Genomic DNA, 24,174 nt, shown 5'->3' with positions numbered 1-24,174 from the left:
GAGATTCATTTGTGAAATGTGTCCCAAGCAGTTTGCTACCAGTGATAAATTCCCAACATTTACAAATGAAATATTGTTTTTGTAGCTCAGAGCATGTTTATTGTCATCTCTGGAAAGCTAATGTCGGTCAAAATTTTATTACTATTTATTATTGTATGAGGGGTATAGCTATGGTGTAAGCAGAAATAAGAATTCTTCAGGGCTCCCCCTCCCAGCCTGTAACCATTTCCTGTCTATGACACCTTCTTTTGTGTTATGATGTGTTGGCTGGAGGAGGGCAGAAACAAGAAGGAGCAGCAGCAAGCATTCCGGGAACACCAGCCCGCTGTGCCAGAGGGATTAGATCATGTACTTGAATGCCATTGAATCTGGCCGCCCTGGCAGGAAACAGGGTGAAACTAAGATATGATTTCTACAAATTGTGATTTTGAATCCCCAGAGTGAGCTTCAGAGTGAGTGTAACATTTTTCCTGAAGGTATAAGAAATAGAAATGTATGCAACCAATTTCTCCATTTGTCTTTGTAGAAAATGAGCCACAGCACCTTGTACAAGTTAGAAAGTTGCCTGGGGCATTTTTATTATTATTAACTGGGTATTATTAATTTCCTGATGATGATGATGATGGTGATGGTGATCATGGGGATGACTATGCTGCCTCCCTTTAACTGGGCTCTTGGAATCCAGACTCTTAGGTTGGCTCCTCTTTTGATTTGCTCCTGTTGTGCTGCCCTCCAGGATGAATACGTACTGTATTATTACTCCAACTTGACGGTGCCTTGCGGGCGCTTCAAGAACCGTTCGCGCTTGGTGGGGGATGTCTCCCAAAATGATGGTTCTCTACTGCTCCAAGATGTGCAAGAGGCTGACCAGGGAAACTACACCTGTGAAATCCGCCTTGAAAATGAGAGCAGAGTGTTTAAAAAAGCAGTGGTGCTGCATGTGCTACCAGAGGATCCCAAAGGTAGGGGAAGACCCAAGGGGCAAGAGATTCACTGTGCCAGAGACAGGGGAGTGAGTTTCTTGAGCAAATCCACCTTTGAGTTAAGTACTCACCACAGACTGAGTCTTCAATAAATGATGATTATTTTATAAAATAAAAATTATGATAGTTATTGCTACAAACATACATCCCTCTCAAGAAAACCCTGTGAAGAACATACTGTTCTTTCCATTTTTCAGAGGAAGATAACTAAGGCTTAGAGAGGTTAAGGGACTTACCTCAGGCTACACGTTCACCAGTGGCTCACTGGTACTAGGACTGTGGTACTTCTGACAAATTCTATGTTCTTTTTCACTGTACTCTGACACTTCCCCTCAGTTATTCACATTGATCCATATCCATGTATTATAGGCACCTATGGTAGGTGGTCTCAGGGTTATTAAAGAAGTAAGCAGATCTCTCTAATGTCTTTGCACCTCATTTCCCCATCTGTGAATGGAGGGAGTGGCTTCAACAGATCTGTGGCTTTAACATTGTCTGTCCCTTTTTAGAAATTGTAAGCTCCAGGTGTCTCAAGCAGCCCAAAAAGCTAGAACAGAGTAGAGGTCTGTAGAAGACCCGCTCAGATGGGACCCCGGCCTTCCATCGCAACCAGAGTCCTTTCTTTTTTCCTGTTTTTTGTTTGTTTGTTTTGTTGCTTTTTAATTGGGCTCCTGCTTCAGCGTTTGTTTGAAGGAAGGATTCTTCTGCTTTAAAACAATTTGAAAGTGAGAGTATAAGCTGGGGCAGCCTGAGTCCTTAGAAGGTTCCTTCCTCTTTGACCAAGTATTATTAGTTGAAAACAATGTAGCTGAGATTGTAATTAGAAGGACACATTATGCTTCCAGAGAAACCTCAGAAGCGGGAACGTAGCTCAGGGGTAGAACATTTGGTTGCAGAAAAACCTCAGGACAGGTAATGCAGGCAACAGAGGTAGCTGTCCAACTGGTTTCTGAGCAAAGGATGGAGAGAGTAAAGCAATAGGAGGAAAGTTGGTAATAAATCCTTTCCCTAACACAGTGGTGGACGTGTGGTACACATGCTATTGTGTTTTTCTTTTAAGACAAAAGATATTAATGTACGAGGTTTGTTTTTTTTTTTTTTTTTTTTTTTTTAACTAAAACCTCAGTATTCAGGTTTAATTGCAGTGTTGGCCCTTTGTGATAAATAAGTGGCTTTGGGTTGCAGTTTGGCATTTGGTCTCTAAAATCTTCGCCATCACTGTCCTAGAACATGGAGAGTAATTTAATTTAATTTATTTATTTTTATTTTAGAAGTAATAGAACAAAAACTTATTAAGAAACAGACAATCATTTACAAAGTAGCACAAGAATAGTACAAACAATACTGAATTACAGACAAGGTGACAGGGAATTAACAATGGTTGTTGTATTACATATTGATAACTTCAGAGTGGTTACTCAGGAAAACAAACAGAAATGCAAGATTGATCAAAGTAATTAATCATTAACTGTTCCTTTTGATAAAGTGATAGAAGTCAGTAGTACAACTATGTTAGCTATCCTGTATATACATATATACATAATTTTACATGAAGGGTAATTTTAGTTAACAAGGATCATTTCTTATTTAGAGACAGTGAAATTCTAGCTGGTCTGAAATACATCACTGCTGACATGGCATCCCCTGATGCTAGTCATTCCACTAACATTCTGGAATTTTTTATCCTGTAAACAATTTCTACACCTATCTTTTATAGTAAGTTAATGATATCCAAACTAATGACATCCAGTGTCTCTAAAAGTTTACTATACTAATGCAAATATTTCCAAACAAAAGTACATAAATAAAAAGTATTTGCAAATAATAGAATTAGGTGCATTCTCTAGTCTCTGATCTCAGGGAAGCTTGCTGTCTATCAGGGAGCTGGAATCTGGGACTCTCTCCCCAGAGCCAGCGTAGGTCCTTAGCCATTCAGCTCTATGGAGGAGCTCCTCCTGAGCACCCTGCCTTCCTCCTTACGAACCCCAGCCCACCCATTCAGCTGTGTCTTCTACTTCCTTGGGTTTTTTTTTTTTTTTTTCTCCGGTACCGGGAACCGAACTCACGACCTTGCGCTTGCCAGGCAGGCGCTTTGCCGCTGAGCTAAATCCCCAGCCCTGGTTTGTGTTCTTTGTCTCTGATCAGCTCTGGGCATAGTACCTGGTACAGAGTAAGTAACCAATATAACTTGTGATAAATGAAATTTTTTAGTTAGTGATCTTCACTTGCCTCTGATCTCTGAGAAATGAAGTTGTAGCAGGTGACCTCTGGCATCTCTCCTTATTTTCCCTATTTCTCCCCTTTGTCTTTTTTCTCTTCAGTTCAAAGTTGTGCTTCCCATGGGAGGAAGCAAGTCAGATGCCTGCATTTCCCAAAGATTCTCTTTATGCTTCCTTTTTCTGTCTTTGTTCCCTAATGTCATGGCTGAGAACTTGTCTGTCCAAATACAGTCTACAAAATGGGTGCTCCCCAAGTGGGTGCCCACTCTTACTTGAGAGAGACATAGAGGGAACCAATGATAAACAATGTCAAGAGCTAAAGAAACCATAGAAATAGGCTAGAATAGCACTAGGGTACTCAGGTATTTCCCAGTACCTGTTGGGGAACTTGCATTTATTTTTCCCCTTCCAGCCAGAATGAGGACAGATCCAGTCTCTAGCAATTTTTCCTACAGGCTCAGTGGCAAGTTGTCTAATTGCTTTATGGAAGTTGTCTCTTCTCATGTAGAGACTCCATTTTTCAGTCATTTATAATTTTCTCTGCAAAGTTTGCCCTTCAGTTTACAATTTTTCTATGGTTCTACTATTCAATTCTTTTTTAATACTTATGTTAAACAGTATAGATTAAAAATAATATCAATTTCCTATCCTTATGTTCTGGAACAGGACATACTTCTATTTATTTTATTGTTATTATTATTATTATTATTTGCAGTACTGGGGATTGAATTCAGAGCCTCCACACTGAGCTGCATCCCAATCCTTTTTATTATTATTATTATTATTGTTATTATTATTGCTACTACTATTCTTTTTTGTTTTTGTTTTTTCCAGTACTAGGAATTGAACTCATGACTTCGCGCTTGCCAGGCAGGTGCTTTGCCACTGAGCTAAATCCGCAGCCCTTATTCTTTTTTTTTAGTCAGGGTCTCACTAAGTCACTAAGTTGCCCAGGCTGGGCTCAAATTTTCCAACCTCCTGCCTCAGCCTCTCAGGCTGCTGGAATTATGGGTATGTGTACCATGTCTGGCTCATTCTTCTATTCACGTGAAATGACTGCAGTATGGTACATGAGAAAACGTAGGCTTTGTCTTCACTTAGGCCTAGGGTAATGCGCTAGCTCTGCTTTTACTGGCTATATGGCTGCGGGCTCTTCTATAAAATGGGATAGTAATCTAGTATGTTATCTCAAAATGTTGTAATGACGAGGGCTAGCATGTAGCTCAAGGATAGTGCTAACGTGGGTGAGGCCCTAGGTTCTATCTCCACCAAATTATGTATATCCTGTATACATGTATATATGTAGTTAATAAATATATATTATATATTACACATATATAATACATATACATCATCATCCACCAATAAAACTATATACTGTAAATATGAGTAATACCCTCATATATAAATATATACTATATATATATTAATGACTAATTGACTACTTATAAGGTGCTTAGCATGTACTTGGTGCATTAAAGGATTCAGAATTCTGTTATTATTATTGCATTTAAAAATACAGTTCAGTTCTCTGTGTGCTGATGGACTCGGAGGTTCTTTCTCTACTGATATTCATTGAAGTGAATTTTCATCACTTTTAAAATAATTCCCTCCACTGACTTTAGAGTTCATAATATTTTTTGGGTTCTTTCCATTGCTGGGCAGGAAGCTCATGTTTTCCCGGGGAAAGAGTTCTGATGAAAGATTGGCTTATGTATTGAATTTAAGAAACTGTCTGAAGACTTAGGCTCTGTTTCTTTGTATACCCACCCTCCTACCTTTCCATTCTCAGTTAACTTTGTGATTGATTTGTGGAGGGCATTGTGGAAAAATCAGAAATGTCCTTGTACTTGTTTTCTTTTCAGGGACTTTTTGGAATGATTTTTGCAGTAAGCATGTTGTGGGGGCAGCTGCTTGCACAAGCAGGCAGAGGGAGACCTAGGAGTTGGGGAGCCAGAAGCAGGGGAAGGCAGCCACACGGGAAGGGGGGCAGGATTAACACAGTAAGAGAAGTCAAGGAGAAAGCTGTCTATTGTCTGAGCCTAATTAGCAGGAAGCCCCATGACCTGTACTGAAGCCAGAAGTAGGTCTTAAAGAAGGCCTAAGACAACATGTAAAAAGAACAAAATAATCTGAAGGAAGTTACCCGTGATTCATGCTTTCAGTTAGGAGAACCAGTGGGTTAAATATAAGAATGAGAGTTTTCTAACTTTCCACTTCCTGTTTATGCTATGCAGATGTGGGTATCAAGGTTGGTGAATAGAGAACAGGGGCTTTGAAACTTTCTGTATTTTCTGTAATACAGACTCAATGTGGGGGTTGGAGTTCGTGGGAGGAATTCTGGAAAGGGGAAAAAAGAAAATAAAGTGGCGTTTACTGCAGTATGAAGACAGCAGAAACTTCATATGTGGTATTTGTGGGCACCTAGGAGGTATTTCTTGACTTTGGAGATGCTATGGTAGTTTACGTGAAGAGTCTCTGAGTATGTCATTCACACAGAATCATCTGGATCTTCTATTTAGGGGTTATGTGCGGGGCTAGGTAGTGCTGGTAATTTTTGCTCTTGAAGGTCTTTGGCTAGCCATTATGTCTTCTAGAAATTCTTTAACTTCTATAGGTGTTACTTTGGTCTAACTTGGTTTACCGCTTTATCCCCAGAGATCGTAGTTCACGAGGGTGAGTCAGCTCTGATGGGATGTCATTTCCAGAGCACAGAAGAGAAGCGTGTGACCAAGGTATACTGGATGTTCTCTTCGGGGCAGCAAGCCAAGGTAATGAGGAGGGGGACTCACTGTGTCCTGGAAGCCCTTGGCTGGTGGCAGGACAGAGGCAGGAGAGGGAGGGTCTGTCACCAGGTACCACAAGGCGGATAGTTTTGCAAGAGCCTGGGCTTCAGAGCTGAGAGATACAGCCTGGCTCAACCACTTGGCGGTGACTCCGTCTTCTTAATGGGTACAAAATGAATGATGGAGAGGGGGAAGGAGGAAGGGAAGGGCTTAACTTTTAGGCCTGTCAAGACCCTGATATAAAATCATACTTATGGAGTTTTTTTGTACATGGCTTGGCTGCATTTTCTTCTTTCTTCTTGTCCTAGCGGCCATGAGAGAATAAGGGGGACAATTTTTCCGGCCTAGATAGAAAGCTATGGCTAGGCCTAAGAATATGATCACATTTCGATGGATCAGGGTAGAATTTTTCATGGGAACTCTGTAAAGCGGTTGACAGGAAGTTAGCCTAGTAGACTGGTAGTTCTCAACCATGATGAGACAATGTATTTATGGGTCAATGTGTATTGTGAAGAGTGTTCTAGGTGATTTATTATTAATGAAAGTTAAGGGGCAAAGTTCATAAAAGATTTCATTCTTATGAAGTAAAATGTATTTCAGGTCATACTTTTGCAAAAAAAAAAATCTTTTTCACTCAGCTCTGTATACTGTTTGAGTCAGTCAGAGAAGATGGTGTCATGGTGGGATACAGGGAATTACATGTGAGCCCAAGGGTACTGAGACTCTGTCTTTTTTTTGCACTAGGGATTGAATCTAGGGCCTTCATACTGAGCTACACTCATAACTCTTTTTAATTTTTTTTTTTTTTAAATTTTGAGACAGAGTTTTGGTATGTCACCAAGTTGCCCAGGCTGAGTTTGAATTTGTGATCTTCCTGTCTCAGCCTCCCACAGTGCTGGGATACAGGGGTACACCCAGCTCTCATTATGCGTTTAAATGTCATTCATCAAATGATTCACAGCAGACACCAGAGGTTAGGTCTCTGCATTTGTGTTTGTGTCTGTATATCCATTACCTTTTCTTTAAAGTATTAAAAAAATCTACATACCTTCATAAAAAATTCCAGCACTCATTCACTTACCAACTATTTTTAAAGTATGTGCTGTGTGATCAACAGTCACAGCCCCTAATGGAGGACTTACAATTAAGACGGAGGGGAGAAACAATAAAATAATGAAGAAACAAATGTACACTATATCAAATAGTAGTCAGAGCTATAGAGAACCATAAAGCAGTGTTTTGTGTAGGTGGTCAGGGTGACCTTACCAAGGTGACATCTGAGCAGTGGTCTAAGGAAGTGAGGGGAGGGAACCACATGCATGTCTGAGGAAGGGGGAAAGTATTCCAGTCCTAAGGGAGCAGCAAGTACAAAGGCCCTGAGGCCAGCACTTAAGAAGCGCAAGGAAGTCATTGTGACTGGGCTGGTGAGGGAAGAACAAGTAAAAAAAAAAAAAATCAGAGGGCCAGAGAGGACCTGGGCAGATCGTGTAGAACCTCATGCTTTCAGTGGGTACGAGAAGCCACTGAGGAGTTGTGAGCAGAGGAGTGTGCCCATGACATAGCTTAAGTTTTTAAAGGCTCATTCAGAGTAGACTGCCGTGAAAAGTAAGCAGGGAGACAGGTGAGAAAGCCCTTGAGGGATCCAGGGGAGAGGTGAGGTGCTGCTTTGGGCCAGGATTGTGACATGGTGGGGTCAATGAGAAGTGGCTTCAGGGTGTAGTTTGAAGGTAGATGTGACAGGATTTACTGAGGAGTTAGATGTGAGTTGCTCAAGAAAGAGAATTAAGAAAGATTTTAACATAAGCATCTGGAAGATAAGCACTGAACGGAAGGAACCGGTTTAGGGGAGGAATGAGGAGTTCAGGCTTAGATATGTTTCGGGTGCTTGTTTGAAATCCAACTGGAAATACCATGAAAAACAAAAGTGCACTTTTGCTTTTTTTTTTTTTTTCAATATGTACTGGAGAAGTATAGGCATGTGCTCTGCCACTGAGCTGTACTCCTATCCCTTTTCACATTTTTATTTTATTTTGAGACAGCGTCTCACTAAGATGCCTAATCTGGCTTGAACTTGAGATCTTCCTGCCTCAGCTTCCCAAGTAGCTGGGATTATAGGTCTTTGCCACCATAGCTGGCTAAAAGCTCTTTATTCTCAGTTTTAAAAAATCCATATCTTCTGCTGGAACAATTGTTCATGGTTTAGTGATGTCCTTCAGGGACACACATACATGTACATGTGTGTGTACACAACTTTGTGTTATCAACCATTTTCATTCTGACAATACCTTTCCTGTTTTCATGTACAGGGTCTTGTGTGTCCTGGGATTTTCTCACCCCCTCTCCTCCCCATACGTCCTCCCTACTAGTCCTAGAAATCTCATGCTTTTTGCCTTTGTCTTCTAGGAGGAGACTGTCCTACTCTATAACCTCAACAATCCTGTGAGGTACCCCCAGTCACAGGGCCGCTTCCAGAACCGTGTAACCCTGGTGGACATTGCCCACAACGATGGTGCCATCATGCTCCAGAGAGTGAAGGAGTCTGACAAAGGACGCTACACCTGTAGTATCTACCTGGGGAGCCTAATGTTCAGGAATAGCCTCACGCTCCACGTGATCCAGGAGTCTCAAAGTATCTAATATTTGGTCGGGAAGGGCTGAGGGACTGCAGCTGTTAGCGGGGCTGGCCCTGCAGTGAGTCCAGAAGGGCTCCTGCATTAGTGGCAGGAGGCATTCCCCTTGGGTGCTGGTATTGGGTTTGCAGCACCCTAAGAGTGATGGGTCCTTTAGCCTGGCTCCTCAGCTGCCTAGCTTGCTCCCCCTGCTTCTGCTGCTGCTTCTGGATGAGGGATTGGGGGGTTGCTCTTTGGTGAATACCAGCCTTCTGTGACCCCACTCAGGGCCAGTATGGTCTACTGCTGTAATGATACAAAAACTCAGAGGTGGTTGGCATTGGGTCCAAAGTCATTTTTACTTGGCATCATGGGGGGAGTTGTTGTGTACTCTGTCCTGGAAGGGAAAATGGTTCTGAGTGGGTGAGGGACAGCGAGGAACAGACAGAAAACAAAATGGCACCAGAACCCAAAATGGAGGGGTTTTCTGATCTAAGGTTCTGCATTCTGGCGAACAATGAACATCAGTCAGTGGTATGTAGGAGAATAAAGATTCCATTGTGTTGTAGGAGAGTGGTTAACAGTGAGGGGTTAAAATTAAACCAGAGTGCAGTTAGCAGTCAGGATGTGGCCTGTGGACTTTGCCTCTCATCAGACCTTCAGCAGTTGGCTGTGGTTGGCTGGGGTAGGTGGGGGAATCGTGGGGGTGGGAGGAACCCACCTCACTACCTCAGGCCGGAGAGTTTAGTCTATGGCGACACTTTCTATTGATAATGAAGGACCCCAGCAGCCGGAGAGGGAAGTGGGGTAGATGGATTTCTTAGAGAACCATTGTGTCTGTGTGCTTCTTTCTGGGGAGTCTTGACTCTGCTTCACAGAGATAGTCATTGTGGGGGTTCACTCACTTCTGAGCCTTCCCCACCCACAGATCCCCATTCTTATCTCCACCCCCCATCCTGAGGCAGGTAGGGATCCCTTCTGCCCTGCTTTTGTCTGACACCCTGTGCTCTAGTGTCAGGCTGTCCTCCTCCTCAGACACCTTCCAACAAGCCCGGTCATTTCTACTACAGACTTCAGCAGTCATTTTCCTTCCAGCTGCTCACCATCACCTCAGTTAACGACTGTCTTCCTCTGTCAGCCTGTGGACCTCTCAGCGGCCTCCATGTCCATCCTTAGATAGTGCCGTCTTTCTAATCACAAGTCACAGCTTTCCATTCCACTGCTTTAGTCTTGCAGCAGTTTCTCTACTGCTCACAGAAAAAAGGTGACCTTTTGGAGATGATCTTTTGGACATGATCAGATTCCATCCTGACTGGGTCACGTTATCTCTCCAGCCAAATCACCCTATGCCTTTGCGTCACAGCTACCAAGCTATTTCCGGTTCCTGTGTGCTCCCTCCTGTCAGGCCTGACATCCCCTCTGCCTTTCCCCATATTGCCCCACGTTTCAAGACTCAGATTAAACTGTCACAGTTTTGGTGGCAGATTCTCATCTTTTGCTCTGCACAGAATCGGGTTTCCTTTTCTCTGTACGCCCCTGTAGCCCACAGAGACATCCGCTACAGCACTCCTAGCAACCGGTGGCTTCCCGTTTCAATGTTTGTCTCTGTCTTTAGAGGCCGGGACCACGCATCATGTGTCTTTGTTGGCATCCGCTGTGGCAGTGATGTCCAGCCCCGAGGGAGCGCTGGAGATCTGTGTTTAGAGGGACTAGAGGAGATGAATGAAGAAAGCCATGTGGGCAGAAGTGACGCTGAAGGCCCTCCTGGCATCGGGAGTGTTGTAGCGTGTATTCTTTTAAAAACAGTCACCGTAGAAAAATCAGCAACCTTTAAAATACCTGTTATTTCTAGGTCATTTGGTAACCCAAAATGTAAAATACAATTGTTGACGCAAAAGGGAACTTTCCTACAGGAGAAGCACTAGCCCCTTCTCTCACCCACTTTCATCCACATTTTAGGGGTAAGCACAGAGGTTGGATTTTGGCCCTCACTCTGATGAGGACCCTGTATCCAGTGTCCCCTGTATTCCAGTATGTGATGGAGTCTGGTTTTCTCCCGATGCTTGCTGACCTGGCTGCTGCTACCTGGCATGGAACTGGGGTGGCTCTCAGCCCTTTTCGAGAATATTGAGACTCTCCTATTGCTTTTCCCCTTTGCCAAACACTGGTGATTCCAGCAGCTTCTAGATCTGAGATCCTGGGAGGAACCCACGTGGTGATCATCGTGGGGATTGTCTGTGCCACTCTCCTGCTGCTCACCGGTTTGATAGTGATTGTGAAGAAAAGGCACAGGAACAAGAGGTACAGGCTGCCCCACCCCTTGGTTGGGAGGCTTGAGGGTGCAGGACTGCCTCTAACTCAAAGTGGAAGGGAATGAGAGGGCCCTAACTGGGGGCATTTCAAAATGGAATCGTTTTTATTATCACATTAGATGTCGCTGCAGGTAGCTCTGCCCCTTTTCTCATTGTACCCCTGAAAAGATGTGGCCATTCCTACATGGTCTTCATTCACTTTGGTGTTATATAAACTTACAAGGGGGGTCTAACTGGAGCATAATTGAGAGCATAAATCTCATGCAGGAATGATGGTAGTACCATTCACTGCCTGAGAGAACTTATACTTAAATAGCTACATTATACGATGCATAAAGTCCAGATATTGAGAGTTGCCAGTGATTTTATTTAAAGGACTACATTCTACAAGGGACATGGTTCTAAATGAATTATTATTGAACAGTGTTTTTAAAGGCCTAGTTCCTTTCCTTTCCTTTCCTTTCCTTTCCTTTCCTTTCCTTTCCTTTCCTTTCCTTTCCTTTCCTTTCCTTTCCTTTCCTTTCCTTTCCTTTTCTTTTTGGAGACAAGCTCCCTCTATGTAGCCCAAGCTGGTCTCGAACTCACAATTATTCTCCTGCCTTAGCTTTCCAAGTACTGGGATTACAGGCATGTGCCATGCCAGGCCAAAAGGCCTAATTTCATCAGTAGTTCAGAAATGCCCAGATGGGTGCTGGGCATGGTAGTGCATGCTGGTAATCCTAGCACTTGGGAGGCTGAGGCAGAAGGATTTCCATGAGTTCGAGGCCAGGCTAAGCTACATAGTGAGTTCAAGGCCAGCCTGGACTACATAGAGAGACCTTCTCTCAAAAAACAAGCAAACAAGCAAACAAACAACCCTCCAAAAAATCAAAACAAAAAAACAAACAGAAAACCTCCAAGTGCTCAGATTCTTCCACATGGATGTCAGAGTTTCTTTGGCTTTTGACAGGTCCCTGAGTTTACCCAACTATTGGTAAAGTATGTCAGCAGGGCAAGTGGATTCTTTTGTTGAAGTCATGTTAGTAGGAAAGGGCCCTGTGAAACTAAGCAATGCTGACTTTTTTTTTTGTACCGGGGATCAAACCCAGGGCCTCACATGCTAGGCAAGTACTATACCACTGAGTCAGCCCTGCAACACTGACTTTTTCCCAGGGGAATGTGGATTCTACAGAAAGCACTTGTGCCTGCTAAGTTGACAGTTCCAGTCCCCAGGTGTCTCTGCTTTGGCCTGAACTTGGTTGGCCTCTGTGAGGGCCTGTGTTCTAGGCATGCTAAGAACGTATAACCCACAGCTACACAGTGTGGGTCTCACTATCAGCTTACTTTCCCTCTTCTGGGCTTCTGTTTCCTTCCCAGCGACGGGTAGCATTTCCACATCCAGTAGTTTAAAGAAATAACCAGACTGCCATGCTGAGATTTGTACATAAATACATTTATCTATAATCATAAGGTGGAATCATTGTCAGTGTCTGTGACTCAATGAATAGGTATTTCATTCAATGAGATACCACACAAGTCTTTATAGAAAGACCTGGAATGATACCCAAGAGGTAGTGGTGTGGAATATATAGTATGATCTCATTTTTATAAAAAGAAATTATGTGATGCTCACTTTAGGAGCATCTACGCTAAACCTCTCTTGTGTGAGTTTACTTAAGCTTGTGCTGAGAAAGGTTCAGAAGGGTAATTCTAAATTTTTACCTTTTTTTTTTTTTTTTTTTTTACCAGGGATCAAACTCCGGTACCAGGGATCAAACTCACGACCTTGCGCTTGCCAAGCAGGCGCTTATGCCACTGAGCTATATCCCCAGCCCTAAATTTTTAATAGTGGTATAATATTTAAGATAAAAAAGGTAGATCCTGTGGGGGTGAAGGGCAACTTCGACTTCCAACTGTCTACATTTCTGTATTTTTTGGATTCATTTTACAATGAGAATATACAGCTTTACAATATGATATTTCTACTTTGAGACAAAAATATATGGTTTCTGCTGGGCATGGTGGTGCATGCTGCCAATCACGTAGTTTGGAAGGCTGAGCAGGAGCATCCTCAGTTTGACTTCAGCCTGGGCAACTGAGCCAGACTCTACTTAAAGGTTAAAGAATAAAAAGTTCTGGGGATGTAACTCTGCATGGAGGCCCTCAGTTCATTCTCTAGCACTGAAAAAAAAATTATTTCTAGCTGATTTTCTTCCTTCTCTCCCTGCCTTCATTCCTTCTTCTCCTTTTTTAAAATCTCTGCCTTAGGGGCCAAGATGAAAGAAAGAAAGAAAGAAAGAAGGAAAGAAAGAAAGAAAGAAAGAAAGAAAGAAAGAAAGAAAGAAAGAAAGAAAGAAAGATAGAAAGAAAGAGAGGGGAAGAAAGGAAGAAAGTACATTTAGTGGCAAACGCAGCGGCAAATGGTCAAGAGGTCAAAGGCAAAGGGCCTTACAGGGAGGGGCCAGCGCTCACTGGCTGGGTGTTGGGATAATTGGGCTTGGCGCTGCCTGGGAGAGGCCAGGGACCCTTGGAACTAGAGTCTTGCTGGACGTGTACTGCCCCCTGTTGGTTCAGCTCACCTTCCAGGTCCTCAGAAATGTCAAAAGGTTGCTAAAGTCAAATTCAGTGTCCCTCTATATTCAGTCACTTAAAATTATACCTTTTACTATGGACATAAAGTTGTTAGGGTGACAGTAGAGAAGTTGAAGCTGTGTTTCAGCCTAGTAGCTTCTTGCTCTCCGTTAGAAGTGAAGGAGTTCCTTCCTCCCCGGGGACATTCCCAAAGCCAAGTGGGTCCTGTGTAGACACATTTATGTAAACACAGCCGGCTGGTTCATTCCGTGTGCTTTTCATGCCTTGCAGTTCAGAAAGCTCTACCGCCATTGTGGAAAGTCTGGAGCACACCAGGAAGGCTAGTCTGGAGGTAAGAGAGCACTGCCTTTTGCTGCCTGCCCGGAGGACCCTGGGTAGATGCAGGACAGTACCCTTCCTGTTCCCCTGGGGTCCTGGGGTCCTGGGCTTACTCTCTGTGTATCTCAGCTCACAGGTCAGTGCCGGGATCATGGCAGGGACTCAGGAAGTCTTTAGCACTGCAGCTGGGCCTCTGATGAGTATGGTGGGGCAGGGTGAGCTAAGCCAGATCAGTCCTGGGCAACAGATCCCGGGGTGGGCTGAGGAAAGAATGCTAGACTTGAATTTGGAAAGCTTTGCCACCTCCCTGAGCCTCATCTGCAAAATGAGGATAAGGATGAAGGTATCTGCCCTGCTTGCCTCTCAATATTGTTACAAGTTTTAAATGAAGTGATGATAGGCAAGTGCTTCATAACCCATGGGGCACTGAGCACATACAAGGGAGACTGATGATGCTTTGGGCAGTTGAGGGGTTAATGGTTGAGATGAAGTATTCAGGGACTTTTCCTTCGAAAGATCTGACCAAGAAGGACTTCTTCCTCCATATTTGTTTGTAATGGTGTTATAAAGAGAGACTGGGGAATGTATTAATTTCTCTTTCTCTCCATCTCTTCCTTTCTTTTCTTAACTTACAAAAACTCCTTTCAGAATAACTACCTTTCTATCTTTCGAATTGCTTTTGCCCCAAGAGTAAGATTCCTGCCCCCAACATCATACACATTCCTCTAGAAGCTCCCAATTTTGTCACTGGATGATATTGCTTTCCCAAAGAGTGACAGGATTGTGATCACAAAATGTCATCAACCTCACAGATGTGAGGTTCAGTGGGGGTTGTCTCCGCTGTATAAATCCTCCCAGAGATGGTAATTAGCTACTAATTAATGCTATCACACCATGATCCTAATTAGAAGGAAATGTCCACAGAGTAGAAGTAATTTAGCAGGACAGGGGTTCCCTGATGCTAACTCAGTGCCCTAGGAAACAAAGATGTTCAGCTTTTGATTTTTATGCTGGTGATCTTTGCTGCTGAGTTGATTTTGGGAAGACTGAATTATCACTTTTGCTGATAATTCTCTAGCGCTTAGCAGCCCTCTGAACTTACTGGTTTTGGTGGTTAATGCCTATGAATGAATAGGAGTAGGAGGACTTTTTCTTGGTATATGAAATTTGCCTAATTTTTAGGAACTTTGTACTATTTTTTCCTCCTCTAGAAACATGTTTACTCCGCAATAGCTGCATTGGAGATGATAGAAGAACCAAATGCAAAATCAGAGGCCATCTACATGATCATGGTGAGGATGATTCTGGGTCCCCGCTCTGCCCTCAGCTGTGCCAGGAGGAGCTGGGGAGGCTTGGTGGGTGTGGCTAGCTCATCCGGCCAGGCTCTTTGCTGCCAGCTGAGGTTTCCCTCACTGGTAGGAAAGTTGGAAAAACTAAGCGTTGCTGGATAGAAGTGTATCATCAAACTTGCCTTCACAACCAGTCTTGAGGATTAAAATCATCACTAGAGAGAAAGAAGTTGAAGCCTGGGCTTCACTGGGAGCAGGGAAAGGTCTTTGTCTTATTAGCCCAAGAAAGGCCTAGTAAAGAGAATGTTAGAATCCTTGGACAAATCTTGCATGGCAAGGGACCGTTTTTTGTTCTATTAAAAGGTCAAACTAAGTTTCCTTTCCACTCATAGGCTTTTTAATTCTGTGCCTTAGTTACTTTCCTCATTGCTGGGACAAAATACCCAAGAGCCAAAGTTAAAAAGGGGAAGGTTTATTTAGCTGACAGTTTGTAGAGGTTTCAGTCCATAATCAGCTGGCTCCAAGGCAGGGCGGCACATGGAAGAGGGGCAATAGTTTATGGTGGTGGAAGACAGCAAAAGCAGCAAGAGTGACAAGGCTCTTTCTGTTCCTAATATTGTAGCCAGTCTACTGGGATTAGGGCGGTACTAATCCAATCAGTGGACTGATCCAGCAATCACCCACCCTTAATCCCAGCATGGCACTACAAATCAATCACATACTCTAGATTCAGCCACCTTTGAAAAAAACTCTATGACAGCATGAGGTTCTGGGAGGACATCTAAGAGTGCCCCATAAAACCGTAACAGTGCCTTATTAATACTTCCACATAATCTAACTGCCACGCAGGCCGAGTCGCATGGAGTCTGACTTTGGCTCTGTCTTAGCTCACACTTCTGTGGGGTGCTAGGGAAGTATAGTACCAAGAAAAGGAACCTGGGCACACAGTGAGTAGGGATAGGGACAAAAGGAGTTGGTTGGCAATAGCTCAGTGCTCACTAGTTATAGGTGCCCAGCTATGAAGGAAGGCTGACCCCTGTGCTTATGGAATGATGGGCTGTGAGGGATGGACACATGATGCCCAGCTGACTGCAGCAGGGAAATGTCTGCCAGGGAACAGTGAGGTCAGAGACCTGGCCTCGTTCCACCAACTGAAACATTAGTCCTGCTCTGAAGCTGTTGTTGGATGGAGTCATTTTCCCCTACATCCTTTCCCTGTTATTGCCGCTTAATGCTCCAGTAAACTCCAGCCTCGTTCTGGTCCTTACAGAGTGGCTACTGCTTAGCGTGTCAGCAGAAAGTCTTGAGTGGTATAGTAGTTGCAGTGACAGTGCCCCCACAGCTCCCTTCCCCACATGCTATGCCAGGTGCTGTGATGTAACAGCACCTCTGTCCCTGAGAGGCTTAGGCCACAAACTCAGAGGCCGTCAGGGCTGGTCAAGGTCTTTTTTAAAAAAACAAAGCAAAATACTGTGTGCCAGATTAAATAAGCCTGTGGACAAATCCTGGACTGTAGGCCACTTGTTTTAGACCTCAATTACAGAGCTGATCTCTGGTGGATGGAGGGGCGAGGGTAAAGAACCTTTAACTTTTGTTGCTACTGTTGTTGACTTTATGAAATTTACTTAAATGTAAAATTTGGCCTCATATCCAGATTTTCTGAGTCTACAGATTGAACCGACCACAGACTGAAAATATTTGGAATAATATTGTGTCTAAAAAGATCATGTAGAGACTTCTTTCCCCTTGTCCTTATTCCCTAGATGATATAGTATAATACCTATTTTCATAGCATTCACGTTGTATAAGGTATTATCAGTACTCTGGAGACGATTTCGAGTATACAGGAAAATGTGCAGGTTACATGCAACTACTATACCATTTATATAAGTGACATGGGTGTTGGTAGGTACAGGGCTCCTGGAACCAATCTTTTATGAATACCAAGCGACAGCATGATGCTGGGTTCCCTTTCTAAAATCTGTGCACACAGTGGTTAAGATCACAGGCTTTGGAGTTGGACCTGGGTCCAAATTCTGATGCTGTAACCTAGCAGCTCAGTACTAACTTAGAGGTAGCCTCTCTGAGCCTCTACTTCCTTATCCTTAAAATGGGAATAACCATACCTATCTCCCCGGGGTGATACATGTGCAGCTCAGTGGGCCAGGCACATGAGAAGAGTGAGTGGCAGCTAATATTGCTATTGAACTTCCTTTTTTTTTTTTGGTGGTGGAGATTGAATCCAGAGCCTTGCGCAAGTTAGGTGAGTGCTCTACTTTTGAGCCACATCTCCTCCCTTACACTACTTCTTACGAGTATATTTTGTGTCTTTCTTCTCCTCCCTCACAGCATCCAGCTCAACCCTCTCTGAGGTCAGATCCAAATAATGTAAGTGAAAAAAAGACAGTTTTGGACATTCCCAAGACGGATCAAGCTTTTTGAGAAGAAAGAAGAGATCTCTTCATCTTATGGTGGCAGGAACTCTGTTTTCTGTGTGTCCTGAACCACTGTACGAGTTACTGCAGATGCCTACTTCCCAGCTGTCATTGGCTTCAGTTAAGGGACTAAAGGTGGAGGGTTGGGAGCTTGGCAGGAAAACTGGACAGCTGTGGAGGACCAGGCCAAATGAGAAAAGGGAGCACATGGACTTGGCCCCTTGGAGTGGGGCCGTGGCCCAAGGCAAGCTGGCTGAGCCACTGCGTGGCCTTACACCCTCCGTTGACCAGACCCTTCATGTGGACACTTGTTCGTGGGTGAGCTGCTGAGAAGAACCACAGAAATGTAAACCAAGCCAAATGATTCTTCTGATAAATTATCCCTAAGTAAATGTGGTTTGTGGAAATTGTCCATTTTTATGTCCTGGCTGTGGGGCAAGTAGAGTTTGCAGTGTGGAGCTCCTGGGAGAACTGAGATTCCTGGGGGAGAGCTGCACACTGACGAAGCATGCTGGGGCTGGTTTCGATCCTGGGAAATGTTTAGGGGACGAACATGTTGGAAGTGGGGTCTGAGCTCCATGTTGGAAGTGGGGTCTGAGCTCCATGTTGGAAGTGGGGTCTGAGCTCTGGGATTGACCCCAATGTTTCTTTCTTCTGGGTGGGTATTGGTCATGCTGGTGACTCCTTGCTGGCCTCATGAGAGGCCTTCTGATTTGGAATTCCTAGGAGAGCCTCCATGTCTATCTTTTTTAAAAATGGTGCTCATAAGTTGCCAAAGTGGACAGCCACTGATTTAACTTTTGGTCTGAAATGTGACTTTCCTATGCTTTTTAGTTACTATCATAAGACAATAAGGTTTGTCTTAAAGATCCTGTGGTTCTGAATTCTGTCTTCTAGATCTAGGGATCAGCCTGTATTCAGCTGGGGTCCCCTTTCCTTAATGGCCACAGGTCTTTCTCATCCTCTGCATCCCTTTCTTCTGAGCCATTCAGGGCCCAGATAAAGGAGAACTTTGCTGGGTCTCTGATTTCTTATCTAGTCTCAAGCTCATTTTTGACTGATTCCCAAGCTTTCCAGATGTCATGGTCCTCTTATAACATGTGTATGACTGATGCATTCCCTTTTATCAACTGTTCTTGTGTAGCCCTGGAGAAGAGTCCCTGAATGTTCCCTTTTTGTTCTTGGTTAGCTGTAGGACACCTGTTACCTCTAAATAAGGAATATGTCAATATGCATACCGGAGGGAATATCCTGTCCAGGACATACCGGAGACACATGTTGGTATGGGAGGGGGAGGGGAAAGGATTCTTCATAGCTGATGTATTCATAGACAGGAAGTGGCCTCATTCCTGGGCTATGGTGTAACATTTTCCCTGGGCTAAGGGGCCCCTTTCCAGTTCCTCAAATACTGCATGCATTGGAGGATAGCCTTTCACATACAGAATTAGGTGATAGGTTGTGATTTTATATCCATTGTCCTGGGTCTAAGAGAAAAACTGGGGTAAGACAGCTGATCCACACAATCCTCACAGGACACTTCGATGTGGAAGTAGAGCTGTGCCCAAATTTAAATTTGATTGGTTCAGAGTCTGGCTTCCATTCTGGGTTCAGCAGATGGGGCTGAGGAAGAGGAGGAGGAGGAAGAAGAACACGGTACTTGCCCCTCCCAACCTTGCTTCCCCACTAACTTTCCTCTCATCTGTAGGCATGAAATCAAAGTAGAGGGTAGAAACCCCAGCTGTAGGATTCTAATTTTGCCTAAAATAAAAACAGCCCTGCAGGGGCCCACAAGAAAGACCTGCTTTCTCTTAGTCTCCCAGAAAGGATCAGCTATGGAATTCAGCGACAGGAAGATGAACATTGTAGGGAACAGGCTTCAAGGTCAAATGACTTGGTTCAGATCCTGGCTCTACCTCTTGCTCTTCAGACTTTTCTTTTCATTTCTTTTAAAAATAAAAGAACGAAAACATATTAACAAACAGACATCCATTTATAATACAAGAAATACTGAAATACAGACAAGGTGGTAGGAAATTAACAATGGTTGTTATATTACATATTGATATCTTCAAAGTGGTTTCTCAGGAAAACAAATAGAGACATGCAAGATAGATGAAAGAATTAATCATTAACTGTTCCTTTCAATAAAGCGATAGAAGTCAGTAGTACAACCATGTTAGCTATCCTGTATATACATATAAACATAATTTTTCCCCTCCTTCTTTTCTCCTTTCCCTCATCCCAGTTGCTTTTTACTTTTGAGCAGCTTCCTTTTGTTTCACAATGTCTATCATACTTCCTAATTTTTATTCACTCTTTCAGGTTCTTACACTAGTGAGACAATGTGGTGCTTGCACATGCAGGTCTGATTTATTTCACTTATGAGTATGGTCTCTAGTTGTGACCATTTACCTACAAAAGCCTCAAGCTTATCTTTCTTTATAGCTGAGTCATATTCCATTACATAAAAATACCACAATTTTTTGATTCATTCCTCTGTGGATGGACATTTGGGTTGCTTCCACAATTTAGCTATTATTGTTCTTCAAACTTTACTTAGTTTATCTGAGGCTGTTTTCCCTACACAGATGCTCTTCAAGTTGGATGGGGTTACATCTGTTCTGAAAATATCGTTCAGTTGAAAATGCATTTAATACACCGACAGAAATGCACAGCCCAGAACTGGTTGTTTATTCCTGTGATTGTTGGGCTGACTGGAAGCTGCAGCTCACTGCCCCTGCCCAGAATTGTGGGAAAGAATCTTACTACAAATCACTAGCCTGGGAAAACATGAACAATTCAAAACTCAAAGTGCAGTTTCTGCCAAATGCATATCACTTTCACACCATCATAAAGTATAGAAATTATAAGACAAACCATCTTAAATCAGGGGCTATGTCTATATAAAATAAAGATTCATAGGATTTTCTTTTTCAGTGACTGAAAGAAGCTTGGAGCCACTGCATTCTTTCTTATATGTGGCCCACCCTCACACTGTAGGATGTACTTCTTTTCCAAATTTTACTTGGCCTATCTTGTTCTGCAGCCTGTTTCTTTTCCTACCTTCAATAAAACTTTGCTATTATCATCAAAAAGAAGAAGGAGGAGGAGGAAGAGGAGGAGGAGGAGGAGGAGGAGGAGGAGGATGATATGCCTGTGATCCCTGCACTTGGGAGGCTGAGGCAGCGGGCTCACTGCAAGTTGAAGGCAAGTCTGAACTACGTAGAAATATCTGTCTCAGATAAATAAATAAATAAATAAATGACTAAAAGATATAGTTTAGGCATAGTACCTAGGCTGAGCCCTGCAACCCCTTTGATTGTGTTTTCCCTACTTTGATTTATCTTCTCACCTCTTGCCATTTAGAAACTGGACTTTTATCTTTGATATAATTCCAGTCAGTCTGTGCCATTCAGGATGGATGACAATATCTTCTGTTGATTCATCACCATCTCTTACTAACTTTGAATTTTTTTTTTTTTTTGCGACAGAGTCTCACTATGTAGTTGAGGCTGGTCTTGAACTTGCTCATGTAGCCCAGGCTGACATCCAACTCCCAGTGATACTCCTGCCTCAGTCTCCCTAGTGCTGGGATTACAGTCATGCGCCAACATGCCTGGCCTTAACTTTGATTTCTATAGGCAGAAAACCCTTTAACCAAAATACCTAAACCTCTCTACCCATCCAGAGAAAGAGAGGAAACAGCTTGGGCTAGGGTATTCTGAGAGGTGACATTCCGAAGGTCAGAAAGTCTGCTGGAGACAGAGCAACCTGAATCTCTTGTCAGAGATTCTTTAGTGAGTGGTTTTCTTACTTGAATTTGCAGGGTTTTGGGTCCCTAGAACCCCAGAGGCTCCTATGTCTGAAGGTTTCCAGAAGCATGCAGGCCTTGCCAAGAGAAGGCAGCCCCAAAGGGGGAGTGACTGGGGTCACCCATGAGTAATGGAGGATCTAGCACCTCAGAATTTGATGATTGGAGTTAGAAATGGGCAGCCTATCCACTGGGGGCAGTAGATAAGTCTTCCTTAAAAGACTTCCAGCCCTTTGGTCTTTTGCTAGTCTTTGCAACTTCACACACACACACACACACACACACACACACACACACACACACATATGTCAGATTGCTCATAGGTCTACATTGACAGTTTTCTTTGACAAAATGTTAGCTTGCTCTTTCTGAGTGATTGGTGGGACCTGGATGGTCATCTTGGCACTGAATTACTAAGCATAAAGAAAAGTTTGCAGGTGGTTTGCACATTATCATCTAACTTCTTCAGGCGAGATCAGGCAATCCATGACGACTTCTGCAAAACCCAGCTCTCACATCTCTTCACCAAAAACCAAGGAGGTTCAATTTGCTCACAAATCAAAGACTTTTCTCATTTCACAGGTGGTGAAAGCAATGGGGATTTACCTGTCCTGGAACTTTCAAAGGCTCCTCTCTCAGCTCTGCATTATGTGTGCATGGCCTTCTGTGTTCTGGTGTCACCTTGTTGCCCACATACACCTCCCACTGTTTTTGTAACAGGAGCCATCTGCCCATGTACTGTACCTTTGTCTGTCCTGCTTTGGAATCTTTGCTCTTGGTGCATTTTTACCTGGGATGCCTCTGTCTTCTTACCTACACCAAACAACATCCTTTGAGGTCCTGCTTAAGTCTCATCTGAGTGAACTAGTTCTCCCATCTTCCTAGGTGTCTCTTCTCTAGATTTGATCAGATTTCTTATCTCCTGCTGTCCTGATTGTTTCATAGGGAGATGCATTCAATTCCTTTAGAGACTCTGCTTAGTCCTTTTCTGTGACCCTTGCAGCCTCTGACCCACCTGAGACAACCCCTTGTGGAGTGGAGTGGAGTGGAGCCTCTGCACCTGGCTGCCTGGGTCAGTTCCCTCACACCCTGGCTGGATGTCAGGATGGTGGGATTTCTGCCCTTTCCTTGGATGTGATATAGACATTCACTCCTTCTCATCTGCTCAGGGACCTACCAGCCTGGAGCATACTCATAAGGATACGACATAGGTTGGGCCAGGGATATAGCTCAGTGGCACGGTACCCGCCTGGCAAGCATGGAGTTGAGTTTGATTCCTGGTACCCAAACAACAACAACAACAAAACAGAATAAGCTTTTTCTTGAGCAGCAGTCTAGTTGGAAGGTCAGTTGTGTGAACAGTGACAATACTGTCTGGCTCCTTACTATAGAGGCTCCAGCAATACCAGGGGCACCTGATTTCTCATACCCCTGCAGATGCAATTGCACTCACCATGCTGCACTGTTTGTACATTTATCTACCGTCTAGAATGTGAGTTCCCGGAGGAAGCTGTATCTCATTCATTTCTAGGTCTCTAGTTTCTCACCCACTGTCTAGCACAGAGGGCCGTTGAATAAGCATCGCCCTTATCCTTGGTTTTTGCTTTCTGTGGTTTAGTTAGCCACAGTCAACTATGGTTTAAAGCTATTAAATGGGCAATTCCAGAAATAAGCAATTCATAGGTTTTTAACTGAGTAGCGTGAGTAAGTCTTGCATCTTCCTGCTTTAGCCTAGGTAGAAGCAATATTATTTCTTTGTCCAGTATAGCCAAACTGTATCTACTACCTGGCCATTAGTCATTTAGTAGCTGTCTCAGTTAGCAGATTGTCTGTGGTGGCCTAGTGATTATGTATAGGGTTTGATATGAGCTATGGTTTTAGGCATCCACTAGATATCTGGGAATGTACCCTCCACAGACAATGAAAGACAGTAATTTTGAGTTTGTTAAACAAATGACTGGACTGATGCTTGAGTACCTGTACCTGGGGTCACAGGAGCACAGAGGGAAGAGGTAAATAGATCAGGAGTAGCCAGGTATGGTGTCCTATGCCTGTAATCCCAGTACTTGGGAGGCTGAGGCAGGAGGATCGCTGTGAGTTCAAGGACAACCTTGGCTACATAGTGAGTTCAAAGTCAGCCTGAACTGCACAGTGAGACCCTGTCTCAAAACACAAGACCAAAAACAAACAAACAAACTAATCAAACAAAACAAGATCAGTAGATGACTGCAGCAGAGTTTTAAGAAAACGATGAGCTTGCTCAGTAGGCAAGAAAGGCAGGGCATTCCTAGAAAAACAAACTGCAAAGGCAAAGAATTAGAGAAACCTCCTCTGTCCTGGTGGCTTGAGAAGGTTATGGAGCAGAGAAGAGAGAAGAGCAAAATGAACCCCTACCTTGTAACCCATGAGCAGGCTGCTGTGTACGCTGCAGATTGGCTGATGCCGGCATTTAACATGCTGAGCAAATGCTCACCTACTGAGTTACATCCCCAGCTCAGGGCTGGTATTTAAGACAAAGGTTAGGGCTGGGGATATAGCTCAGCGGCACAGCGCCTGCCTGGCAAGTGCAAGGTCCTGAGTTTGATTCCCGGTACAAAAAAAAAAAAAAAAAAAAAAGGAAGAGACAAGGGTCGCTCCGGTTTCACATTCCTATCTCCAACCCACCCCCACCTGGCTTCTCAATGTCCCGGGCAAAGTTTTAAGCACTGGTGGAAGGCAGTGCTTTTCAAACTGTGATATGCTGAAGAATCACTCTGGAGGTCTTGTTAAAAATGCAGATTCTGTCGAGGAGTCCTGGGTAATCATGACTATGGAGGAACAAGAAAACAGCCTGTTGCTAGT

General features: G+C 43.6%; 1 protein-coding gene across 5 annotated transcripts in view; it reads left to right on the top strand.

Moving 5' to 3' along the window:
* The window catches only part of Amica1 (adhesion molecule, interacts with CXADR antigen 1), a 38,713-nt gene extending 20,784 nt beyond the window's left edge, over nucleotides 1-17,929 (top strand). For 4 of the 5 annotated variants that reach the window (XM_013511155.1, XM_013511158.1, XM_013511157.1 and 1 more), the window contains 7 exons: nucleotides 737-962; nucleotides 5,861-5,973; nucleotides 8,392-8,617; nucleotides 10,775-10,898; nucleotides 13,751-13,811; nucleotides 15,010-15,090; nucleotides 17,437-17,929. In XM_013511155.1, the coding sequence (XP_013366609.1) occupies nucleotides 737-962; nucleotides 5,861-5,973; nucleotides 8,392-8,617; nucleotides 10,775-10,898; nucleotides 13,751-13,811; nucleotides 15,010-15,090; nucleotides 17,437-17,529 (924 nt within the window). In that variant the 3' untranslated portion in view covers nucleotides 17,530-17,929. The remainder of the gene's footprint in view (nucleotides 1-736; nucleotides 963-5,860; nucleotides 5,974-8,391; nucleotides 8,618-10,774; nucleotides 10,899-13,750; nucleotides 13,812-15,009; nucleotides 15,091-17,436) is intronic. The other variant, XM_013511156.1, reaches the window with a different exon arrangement.
* The last annotated feature ends 6,245 nt before the right edge of the window (nucleotides 17,930-24,174 follow it).

This window comes from Chinchilla lanigera, unplaced genomic scaffold, assembly GCF_000276665.1.
Source record: "Chinchilla lanigera isolate Chin_1 unplaced genomic scaffold, ChiLan1.0 scaffold00011, whole genome shotgun sequence".
Lineage (NCBI taxonomy): Eukaryota > Metazoa > Chordata > Mammalia > Rodentia > Chinchillidae > Chinchilla > Chinchilla lanigera.
This window is presented reverse-complemented; position numbering and strand designations above follow the sequence as displayed.